This window comes from Cetorhinus maximus, chromosome 4 (genome assembly GCF_964194155.1).
Source record: "Cetorhinus maximus chromosome 4, sCetMax3.hap1.1, whole genome shotgun sequence".
Classification (NCBI taxonomy): domain Eukaryota; kingdom Metazoa; phylum Chordata; class Chondrichthyes; order Lamniformes; family Cetorhinidae; genus Cetorhinus; species Cetorhinus maximus.
Window position 1 is genome coordinate 104008202 of NC_135882.1, and position 11914 is coordinate 104020115.

At 42.6% G+C, this 11914-nt stretch overlaps 1 protein-coding gene across 2 annotated transcripts in view; it reads left to right on the forward strand.

Annotated features, from left to right (window-relative positions):
* Positions 1-4965, forward strand: part of klhl14 (kelch-like family member 14) — a 215231-nt gene extending 210266 nt beyond the window's left edge. For both annotated transcript variants that reach the window (XM_078540578.1, XM_078540577.1), the window contains exon 8: positions 4525-4965. Coding sequence is in view for 1 of the 2 variants with exons in the window: in XM_078540577.1 (XP_078396703.1) it covers positions 4525-4665 (141 nt within the window). In the remaining variant the exon portion in view is untranslated. The remainder of the gene's footprint in view (positions 1-4524) is intronic.
* Positions 4966-11914: the final 6949 nt, after the last annotated feature.

The following is an 11914-nucleotide window of genomic DNA, read 5'->3' on the forward strand; positions in this document are numbered from 1 at the left end:
TGAATGTTCTCTATACATATCCTATAGGCCGTTCTGATCCATCATTCATTCGATGGGAGAGCACTGCTTCCACTCCATAGCAGATGCATCACATGTCAACACCAACTCTTTCTTCAGGTCAAAATGTACTGGAAGGGTAGATGATTGCAACAACTGTTTCACTTTTGTGAAAGCTTCTTCTTGTGGTGTTTACCAAGACCATCGCTGGTTTTTCTTGAGCAAATAATACAGTGGTGTCAGTTCTGTCGAAAAATTAGGCAAGAACCGTCCATAGTAATTGATCATCCCCAAGAATGACTTCAGTTCGGACGTATTCTTTGTGCTGGTGCCTCTCTAACAGTTTTCACTTTTTCTTCAACTGGATGTAAGCCTTGTGAATCTACCTTGTGACCAAACTGGTTACCTCTTTCGCGTGGAATGTGCACTTTTCTTTTTTCAAACACACTCCCACCTGCAAAAAAATTTCAAAACTTCTTCCAAGTTTACCAACTGTTCTTTTTCAGTGAGTCCTGTCACCAGAACATCATTTAAATAAACTACAACATGGGGCAATCCAGTAGTAAATTTTCCACGGTTCTTTGGACTATGGCGTACGCTGAAGATACGCCCAAAGGTAAATGGGTATATTGGTACAACCCCTTGTGCGTATTAATGGTGACAAACCTCCGGGAGGCCTTCTCTAATTCCAATTGTTGATAAGCATGACTCATATCAAGCTTTGTGTAGGCAATTCTGCCTGCCAGTTTAGCGTACAAGTCTTCAATTTTTGGTATCAGGTGACTATCCAACTTAGCTACTTTACTGACTGTTAATTTATACTCCCTACAAATTCGAATGCTTTAGTCAGATTTGAGAACAGGTACATTTGGTGCTGCCACTCTGAAAACTGCACTGGTTGTATCACTCCCAATTTTCCTAATTTGTCTAGCTCGGCGTCTACCTTTTCCCACATTGCATAAGGTACTGGTCTTGCCTTCGTGAATCTGGGTGTTGACTAGGGATCTACATGAATTTTTGCTTGTAGCCCCTCAATCTTTCCAAATCATCCTTGAAGACTGACGCATATTTTTGTAGTAGCTCTGATAGCACACTAGTTCTCAGTTGGAAGATTTCAGCCCATTCCAATTTAATTTCTTTCATCCTGTTTCATTCAAAGAGACTAGGTCCCTCGCCTGCTACCACTATCAAGGGCAATTTCACTGTTTGACCTCCGTAGTGTACTGTGACTTTACTTATGCCCTTGACTTGTATGTCTTCTCTGGTGTAAGTTTTCAATTTGGCATCTGTTTCTTCCAAATTTAGTTTATGGTCCCCATGATTCAGGTATTTAAAATTATGTTCACCTATCACCATATTGGACACTCCTGTATCCACCTCCATTCTGATCGGCCTCTCATTCACTCTCATGGTTGCATTGATAGGTTTTGTTCTTCCTACCTTTAAATTTTAAAACAAATAAATATCTGAATCTATTACTTCAGGTATTTCAATGCTGTGGATCACCTTGAGTTTTTGCTTTTGTTTGAAAGTCTGTCTGATTCTATCTTTACAGTGTCTCATGAAGTGTCCATTTCGATGACAGAAAAAACATGCGATTTTTTAAAACTGTGATTCATTACAAGGTTGTCTGCTTCCACCTCTGTTACCATTATGCCATGTTTTCACTGCTAAGTTATCTCTTTTTATTTGTCTGCTAGCGGTGGCTGCTTCCCGCTTCTGAACAAAGCCTTGCACTTTCGCACTCTTTTTGGCTGAGGCTCCCCGCCCAGCATGGAGGATGGCGCAATTTTGCACTTCCTGCATGGCTTTCGAGTCCCGCACTGCGCCTTCCATTGCCAGAGCAATTTTCATTGCCTTCTGAAAATTCAAACTTTTTTCAAACAGTAATCTCGTCTGAATCGCATCTTCATTTATACCGCACAACAAATGATCTCTAAGCATATAACTGATAGATGTACCACACTCACAATACTCTGTTAATTGTTTCAGACTTGCCACATAACAAACAACTATTTCCCCCACGGCTCTATACCCTGAGTTAAATATGAACCATTGCATCATCACTGACGGCTTGGGCTGGTAGTGATTCTTTACGAGGTTCACTAAGTCATCAAAACTTTTCGAATCTGGGGCACTGAGTGCCAGCAAATTTCAAATGAATTCATATGTCTTACTCCCACACGTGGATAAGAGGATCGCGCGCTTCTTCTCCTCCCCTGTGATGTCATTCGCCTGGAAGAAGAACGTGAGACGTTCAACATAATGAGACCAATCATCCGAGACTGGATCGAAGGGTTCAACTCTTCCAAATTGTGGCATGCTCTGAGGGGATTGCTCCGACAATCAGGAAGGAAATTACCGCGTGAGGTACGGTTTGATTTCAGTTCTCTTGATTTCTTTTGTTCTTTCTTGCTTTTTACTCTCATCGCCAGTTTGTTGGATCCTGTACCTTGGTTTGTTGGGGCTAAAGGATCCAGGTTGCACTCTTGTTTTGGGGTGACCGAGCTGGTACCAAGAGAGAAGATCTGTAGACTGTTCTTAGAAGAAACACATTCTGTTTATTTACAGAAGGAACTCAGCAGCTACACTTGTGTGCTTACAACTCAAAACTCTGTCCTTACTCTTCAGACTCTAACTCAAGACTACTGACTACAGAGGTACCCATGCTACTCTGCTATTGGATATCAAGATCATGTGATCTTCCATTGCAATATCTGGCTTAAAGGTATATTAGATCATCAGATTACTACAGTATCATTGGTGAGGAGGGCCCTATAACCCTAGAGCAACTCTAGGGTTGGAAAAAAAATAGAGGCCCTGGCTTCATACCAATTGGAGAGGTAATCTAGAGCTACAATGTCCCAGTGAGCTAAACTGCAGCATTCTTCAGAAGTCCATCAATCATAGCATGTCATTTTTTTTGGCATTATTGCCATGAAATTAATCAAGGGCAGAATTGCCTGATGGGTTACACTCAGCCATGTATCATTGACTTCTGCAGGCCCTGGCATGCCCACCTGGGATTCATTTGGGGACATGTCTTTTCATGGTCTGAGTCAGAATAAAGACCTAGGTGGCGTTGCAGCACTGGACTTGAATATGTATGGACAGTAGATAAGCTGAAACTAGGCTGCACTTACTTGCAGATAAGCTATGATGCTCACCATGGAGTGACACAGATAACCTTCTCTGCTAGCATCTCATGCAGCACCTCAACTTCAGCAGCCATCAAACAGGAGCTCAAGTGATAGTGCTCTGTCCCTTATCTGCAGACTCAAAATGCTACTCAGATGATATAAAAATATTTATTATAATAAGCTGAAGACCCGGTACAAGAAGGGTGGAATACCATTTATATTTTGGTAATCAACTGACCATGTCACACGTGGATGATATAGTCATGTGTAAGCTCAACAAAAACAACTTGTAGTTATATAGAACCTTTAACTTAATAAAATGTCCCAAGGTGCTTCACAGGGGCAATTATAAAACAAAATATGACACCGAGCCACATAAAGGGACATTAAGGCATGTGACCAAAAATTTGGAACAAAGAGACAGTTTTGTGGAATGTTTTAAAAATGAAAGTGAGATAAAAAGTTGGAGAGATGTCGCGAGGGCAGCCATTGCCACCAGGGGAATCCTCCATGGCCCATGAAGCATCCATCAAGGAGAGCCACCCACCTCCCCCCAACCTCCACCCCCTTCCCCCACCCCACTGCAAGAACCCATTGGGAGACTACCAGGGTTAACCTGGCAATCTCCCCACGGGGCGGTGAGCCCTCCAATGCGGCATTATCCAGGGAGGATGGAAGAAACCTTTAATTGGTTAGTTAAGTGGCTCATTGGCTACCTGATGGGCAACCATATCTCTAAGGCAATATGCCACAGTGGCGGGATGAAGTCGACTGCCCTCCCAACACCTTTACCCACCATATTACCAGCCCTCCTGCCTCCCAGCCTTTTGCCAGTTGGCCGGCAAAATCTAGCCCAAGGTGTTGCTTAACCAGGAGCCAGTGTAGGTCAGCAAGCAGAGGGATGTTTGGTGTATGGGATATGATGAGAGTTAGGACACCAGCAACAGAGTTTTGGATGACCTCAAGTATATGAAAGGTAGAGCATAGGAGGCTAGCCATAACTGCATTAGAATAGTCAAGTCTAGAGGTAACAAAGGAATGGACGAGAGTTTCAGTATCAGATGAATTGAGGTAGGAGTGGAATTGGGCGAAGTCATGGAGGTGGTATCAGACGACCTTAGTGATGGCGCAGATATGTGATGGGAAGCTGATCTCTGGGCCAAATATGACACCTGAGTTGCAAGTAGTCTGCTTCAGCCTTACACAATTTCCTGGGAGAAGGATGGTGTTGGTGGTTCCAGAGCAGAGTTTGTGACAAGGACCTAAGGCAATGGCTTCAGTCTTCCCAATATTTTATTCAGGGCAATGTATGCTATAGAAGAGGTGTGGATTTTTAAAAAGCTTATAGCATATATGTTAGTTTGAAATGCTGTGTTTGATATTACAGGGGGCCTACAAATCATCTACAATTTGCTACAGTCCTGAGAAAGCCACTTGGACAGAATTGGAAGGGGAAGTTGCTGAACCACTAGCTGGGCCAGCATGTGCAACTGTTACATTGCCAGCCTGTGTGCCGTATAATAAATAAAACATTTTGTCAGTTCACAACATTAATATAACACTGAGACAATTTATTTAAATGAAATCGTGCAAAGTACTGAATTCTTACTCCCAAACATATTTAATGTTTGAAATGTGCTTTTTTACTATGGTAATTTATGACTATGAAAAAATGTTATGTAAATCTTTGTATCTTTCAGAAGAAAGGCATGAGCAAGTAAAATAACTGATGTAGCAGAATATAACAATATGTAAATTTTGTACAGGGAAAAAGTGTAAATGAAGCTTGTCTGTTGAAAACATACTTAAATAAAAACTTTAAAAATCCTGCGTGATTTAATTTTATTGCACAGTTGGAAATAATTCTTGTTTGCATTTAACTATCATTCAGTGATTTACATCTATATATTTTGTGAAGTCACTGTTTATGATTTGGAATTATTGGCGTCTTGTACAAAAACTGGGCGGGGGGGGAAACAAAATTTCAAAGGGATGAGAAAATTTGTGTAACAGTTTTCTGCTTAAGCTGTACAGGGGATATATGGGAATCAGTCTAAATGGAAATTTGTGTCCACATTAATGCAATAAATCAGTTGATTTGCATATGTGTATTATATGTTTAGTGGTATATTGAGGGAAGGTTGGGATGTACCTTTGTGTATATTTAACAATGGAAGCTGCTCTAACCTCAGAGCTGTAAGTGGGATGGGGTTTGTTGTCCATTGAATAAGCCCAGTAAGTACGGGGCTTTGTCTACATGGAATAATAAGATCAAAGTTAGTCATGACCTTTGGGACCTGCAGGACTAACACAAATTGTTGGACGTGGAGACATGATAAGAACAAATGGAGCAATGTACCTTTCTTGCCATAGCTCTAGTCGATAAATCATACAAATATCAGACCCTGGTCCAATTTTAATGATGCAATGAGTAGCCCACACATAACACTAGCCCCACCTACTGGAGCTCAACATAAACCAACCAAAACATTCTTCCTTGAAGATAATGTTAAAACTCCTTCCGGCCCAACAAAAACCTTCCCATCTGCTGCCAGGAGCGCTGTGGTCTTCCTTCCCATGATCACCTGGCCCTTATGTTAAGGAAAAATTGCTGGATTAGCTCAGTGAAGGAACCATTGATTTCCCAAGTTGATCGCCAAGCCAACAGTGCTCCAAAAACACAGGCATGTCACAGATACTGTTTAATTGAAGCCTGTCCATAAAATGGTTCCAACAAAGTTCATTAGGATTGATCTGATGAACAGGGTATTTCAAAAATTGACTCCAATGTATGTTTTTTTGATTCATCAGCAGTATTTGTGCAATGGCCAGATCTAGATCAGCTGGGAATTACTGGAAGTAGCTATCAATGGATGCCCTTCATAATAATTATCCTGGCTGTTCCATTTCTTAATCCTTATTGTCCTCCTGTCCTACTGCTGCACCTTTGCATCTTCATTTAGCAATGAATAATGAGCCAGTTTTAGCTAATAATCCAACAAAAAGGGAACATTGATCTAACACTGATCAATTCAATGTTAGGTTTGAATAGGATAACAACACATCTACTAATATTCTAAATTTGGTAAGATTAACTTTAATGAGATTAAAGAGAGACTGACAACAGCAAATTGGTCAATACTGTTATCAGGTAAAACAACAAAGGAACCACAGGAGATGTTCAAAAAACAATTAAGCTTGATACAGGACCAATATATACCCCTAAGGGGCAAGTGGTCTACTTACCAAATAAAACAAAGGGTGCAGAAAAGATTAATTAGCATGGTAACAGAGATGAGGAATTTCAGTTATGTCTTCTTCTTAGACTGTCCCTCAGGGTCGAGGATGACTTGCTTCCACACTAAAAATGAGTTCTCAGGTGACTGAAGAGTCCAATGCATGACCTACAGTCTCTGTCACAGGCGGGGCTGATGGTGATAGGGGGAGCGGGTGGGTGGGGTGCCCGGGTTGCCATGCACTCCTTTCGCTGTCAATGCTTGGCTTCAGCTAACCCCTGGCAATGAAACTCGAGGTGTTCAACTCCTTCCCAGATGCTTTCCCTCCACTTTGGGCGATCTTGGCCGAGGGATTCTCAGGTGTCCATGGGGCGTTGCACTTTTTCAAGGAGGCTTTGAGGGTGTCCTTGAAAAGTTTCTTCTGCCCTCCTGAGGCTCGCTTGCTGTGTCGAAGCTCCAGTAGAACACTTGTTTCGGGAGTCTCGTGTCAGGCATATGGACGATGTGGCCTGCCCAGTGGAGCTGATTGAGCATGGTGAATGCCTCGATGCTGGGAATGTTGGCCTGAGCGAGAACACTGACGTTGGTGCGCCTATCCTGCCAATGAATTTTCAGGATCTTGCGGAGGCAGCCCTGGTGGTACATCTCCAGAGTTTTGAGGTGCCTGCTATACATAGTCCATGTCTCTGAGGCATATAGGAGGGCGTGTATCACTACTGTTCTGTAGGTTGTGAGCTTGGTGCTGGGTTTGAGGTCCTGGTCCTCAAACACTGGCTGAAGGCTGCGCTTGGACACTGAAGGCAGTGTTGAACCCTCATTATTGATATCTACCATTACTGGCAATAGGCTTCCAAAGTATAGAAAGGGGTCCACATTGTCCAAGGCCTTGTCATGGAGTTTGATAACCTGGTGGAGGGGGCAGGTTGGTAGAGGGCCTTTGTCTTACAGATGTTTAGTGTAAGGCCCATGCTCTTATATGCCTCGGTGAAGATGTTGACGATGGTTTGGAGCTCAGCCTCTGAGTGTGCACAGACGCAAGCATCATTTGCATACTGTAGTTCAATGTCAGGGTGGGACGACCTTGGATCTGGCCTGCAGACAACGGAGGTTGAACAGGTTCCCACTTGTTCTGTAGTTTAGCTCCAGTCCAACGGGGAGCTTGATGACAGTGAGATGGAGCATTCCTGCAAGGAAGATCGAGAAGCAAGTCGGTGCGATGACACAGCCTTGCTTGAGCCTGGTCCGAACGTGAATTGGGTTTGTGGTGGATCCGTTGGTCAGGATTACGGCTTGCATGACACCGTGTAGCAGACAGAGGATGACAAACTTTTGGGGGCAGCCGAAACGGAGGAGAATGCTCCATAATCCTTCGTGGTTGACAGAGTCGAAGGCTTTTGCGAGGTCAAAGAAGGCCATTTACAAGGGTTGGTGCTGTTTCCTGCATTTCTCTTGCGGTTGCCCCACGGTGAAGGTCATGTCTGTTGTGCCCCTTAGTGGGCGGAATCCGCATTGCGACTCTGGGACAAGCTCTTCAGCCACAGGGAGGAGGTAATTGAGGAGGATTCTTGCGATGACCTTCCTTGTGGCTGACAGCAGGGAGATTCCTCCGCAGCTTGTAACGATTACTGCATCTCTGAGTTCTCCAGGCATGCTCTCCTTCTTCCAGATAAGGGAGATGAGGCCATGTATTCACCCCAATAGTGCTTCTCCACCATGCTTTAGTGCTTCAGTGGGAATTCCATCTGCTCCCGATGCATTATTGCTGTCAAATGGCCTTTTCTATCTCATGCTAGGTTGCAGTTGTCCTGAGAAAGTGGAGGGTAGCATGCTGCGGAATGGAGTTGACGGCACTCGCATTAAAGACAGAATCTCTGTGAAGAAGATCTTCGAAGTGCTCCTTCCAGCAGGCAATGACTGCCTCTCTGTCCTTGATGAGCACCTCTCTGTTCTTGACCAGCAGTGGAGTGGGACCTTGGGTGCTTTGACCATAGGTGGTCTTGATTGCGCTAAAGAAACCTCGCACATCATGGTTGTTGGCTAACTGTTGGATCTCCTGTGCTTTCTCCACCCACCATCAGTTCTTTAGGTTGCAGGTTTTTTTGCTGGACCTCAGCCTTCAGCCGTCTGTAGAGCTGCTTTCTTGCTCTTGAGTTGGGTTGCTGTTTCAGGTTCAGAAATGCCTTGCTCTTGTGGCTTATCAGCTCCTGGATCTCCTGGTCCTTCTCATCGAACCAGTCTTGATGTTTCCTGGTCGAGTGACTAAGCGTCTCTTCACAGGTGCTGATGATGGAGACCTTGAGGGCAGACCAGGCACTGTGGACACTCTGCGTCTTTGGATCACCAGGAGTCACTAGGTTGGTAGTGAGGCACTGGCTGAATAGGGCTCTCTTATCAGGGTCCTTAAGTGCCTCAATGTTGATTTTCCTGCAGCACTGTTTTCATTGCTGTTAGAGAGACTGGAAAGGCTGGGGTTGTTCTCCTTAGAGCAGGGGAAGTGAAGAGGTGATCTTAAGGAGATGTAAAAATCAATGGTTTTATACAGTAAATCAAGAGAGACTGTTTCCAGTGGTAGAGGGGTCAGTAACCAAAGGAGATAGATTTAGGGTGATTGACAAAAGAATCAGAGGCAACATAAGGAAACTTCTTTTTCTATACATCAAGTTTTGTGATCTGGAATGCACTACCTGAAAATGTGGCAGAAGCAGATTCAATTCAAAAGAGAATTGGATAAATACTTGATGATAAAAAAAATTACAGGACAATGGAGAAAGTGCAGAGGAGTGGGATTAATTGAATAGCTCTACCAAGGAACTGGTACAGGCATGATGGGCTGAACAGCCTCCTTCTGTGCTGTATCATTGTATGGTGTTAAGGTCTTCTTCATGGCAGACTATAATGCATATGCTCTAGAAATTACAGAAATAGCTAATAGTAACAATTATAACCCTGTATGTACTGTAAAATAATTAATCACAATTAATTTTTCTCATTCACCTAGGACTAAGAACAAGAGAAATGGAGAGTTAAAAGTTGATCCACGCTCTACCAATAATTTGTTTGTATTTGATGGTAACAATGAAAGGAGCCATAATGGTAATGCCTCCTAAGTTTAAACAAAATTAATATTGTTGTGTTTTGTGTGTGTGTGTTTAGATGTATAAAAATAAATACGAGGAATGCACTGTAGTGTTGCATTTGTACTTCAGGTGAAACATAATGTAGTTAAGTAGAGTTATTGTGTTAAATAAAGTCTATTTTTGTTACTGTCATTTGTGAAACCATCTGTAATTATTTCAAGATCTAATAAGGCAATACCTGGTAATTTCCACTGCTGTTTGCAGTAACCTATCACACTCCTGATGTTTCTATTCTTTCTACTACCGAGCAAAAAACGAAGATGTTTTGGTGAAATGTTATTATTGCATCCTGCAATTGTCAGGGTGGTAAAAGCCAAACTAGATGGATCTTGGCCTTTTTAACATCTAGCAATTCCTATGTTCCTGGAGCTCCCCTTAAGGATCTTGTTGCTCTCACTATGTTCTGAAACTAGCTGTTTCCAGAATGAAAGCAGCAAACGTGGAAACTGTTGATGGACTTCACCCCACAAGTCAAAATTGCAACTCCTCTGAAACTTCCAACTGGACTTATGAATGGTGCTTAACTTTCCCACGTTGTCTTTTTTCTGCAATATCATCAGCATTTTAACAATGGAGTAGTCAACAAATGGTGATTACACTGCTGCTTCCAATGTTGTGGAGTGAGGGATAACAACTTTATCTATGTTCACTCAAATACATTCTTGAAATGTGGTTTACTGGTCTCTGATTCAGTTCAGTTTTGTTTGACTGAGAAGAGTACTCCTTCTTGGAGTTGCTCCTTCCTCTAATGGCCCATCCTTTATACATTGCTTTAAGCAGCGATGCACTCACATTTCCAGCATACCATGAACCATGAGCAATAAAAGTGTCGGAGCTAAGTCCAGCAGGACTCTGCCCTCTGGCTATTACCCCAACTCTAGACCTAGGTTAGGAAATTTCAAACATAGAGGACAGGTCCCCGATTGGATCCCCCTGCCACGCCAAGGAGACACACTACTGCCAGGTAGGAAAACTCAGTGGCACCAGAAGGAGCAGCAATGATTAAAGGGGACAAAATTGCCCTGCAGAGGTTGTGAACAATTTTTTCTAAAATTTCTGAAAGAGCCTTAGCCATATTTTCTACAGAAACAGAGATAGAAAAGAGGGAGAGGTGGCCAGTGCCAGGCTTTTCCCCCTCCATCAGTTCTTGGAGGAGTCTTCCTTCTCCTCCTGCCTCAAGCAAGTACCACCATCCCTAAACAGGCCTTATCTGGGTCAGTAGTATTGCAACACGGAGGCAGGGAAAATGGCTCTAGACCTAGTTTCTCTAGACCTATTCTCCTGCTATCATTTAACTGTGTTGGAATAGCAAAAGGCAAGCAGCTGAAATCCCTGCTGGAGAGAGAGGACATGTGAAACGGCATTCTCAAGTTCGAGAATTCTGCAGTACTCCTCCCTGCTTCATTTTCTTGCTCCTCTGCAAGTATACCACCCCATCTTAGGCAACATAGTGAGTAAGATCCTGTAGTGTCACCATCTCAATGCATTCAGCCTTCTCTAATTATTAAATGTTGCAAATTTGGCAGATGTAAGTCATCTTTCACACACTATCAACTTCTTATAAAAATTATATTTTGGATAATAAATTGTTTTAATTTGTTTCAGTTCCAGTATGACTGATTAAATAAATGATTGTACAAATGTGACTAGTTAGACATTTTCAAATAAGCAGTGTGTAAAAATCTGTTCTACGCATAATCCTGAACCAAGTATATCATTTATTGGCAAATGATTTTGAATATTGCTCCATTATTGCTTATATGACATTTAAGTTCCAGGCACATGTAAGTCTTGTTATATAGGGAGGGCATTTTATATGCAAAACACATAATAGGGAGGAGGTTATATTATTAGGCAATCTATTCTGGCATTTGTAGCTAAAGATAGCAACTTTAACTCATGTATCATCAACTATCTTGGGAGGCAATGCTTATCAATTTTAAAGGCAGATAAATGAGCTATGTCCAGGCCTCAATACATGGTGTTCTGCAGCCAACATATCACATTTATTTTGCACTCTTTATAATTGGGCATTCAGGTGGCAAGACTTCCATTTTCAAAAGAAAATCCCATTACTTCATCCAAAATTCTGGCCTTAAAATAATGCCAGAGGCAGGGCCCCATCTTTCTCCAAGCAGTTGAATCAAACTGGGGGCAAGGCTTGTTGCAATAGGCCTTAGAGGTATGCTACAACTGGAGCAAGATGGCAGTCAATCTGCTGGCTAGAAAAATATTTTTGAAAATGTAATGGTGTTGCTGGAACCTGTGCAGGGTTCCATCCCAAAGGTACTGGCAGAAGCTCGTGACAATTGCTCTTCCAGCATCCCCGGCATCTAAGATAGATAACTCTGGTTGAACATATTGCTGGGGGTTTCATTACATGAACTCCCATGTCCAACAACTC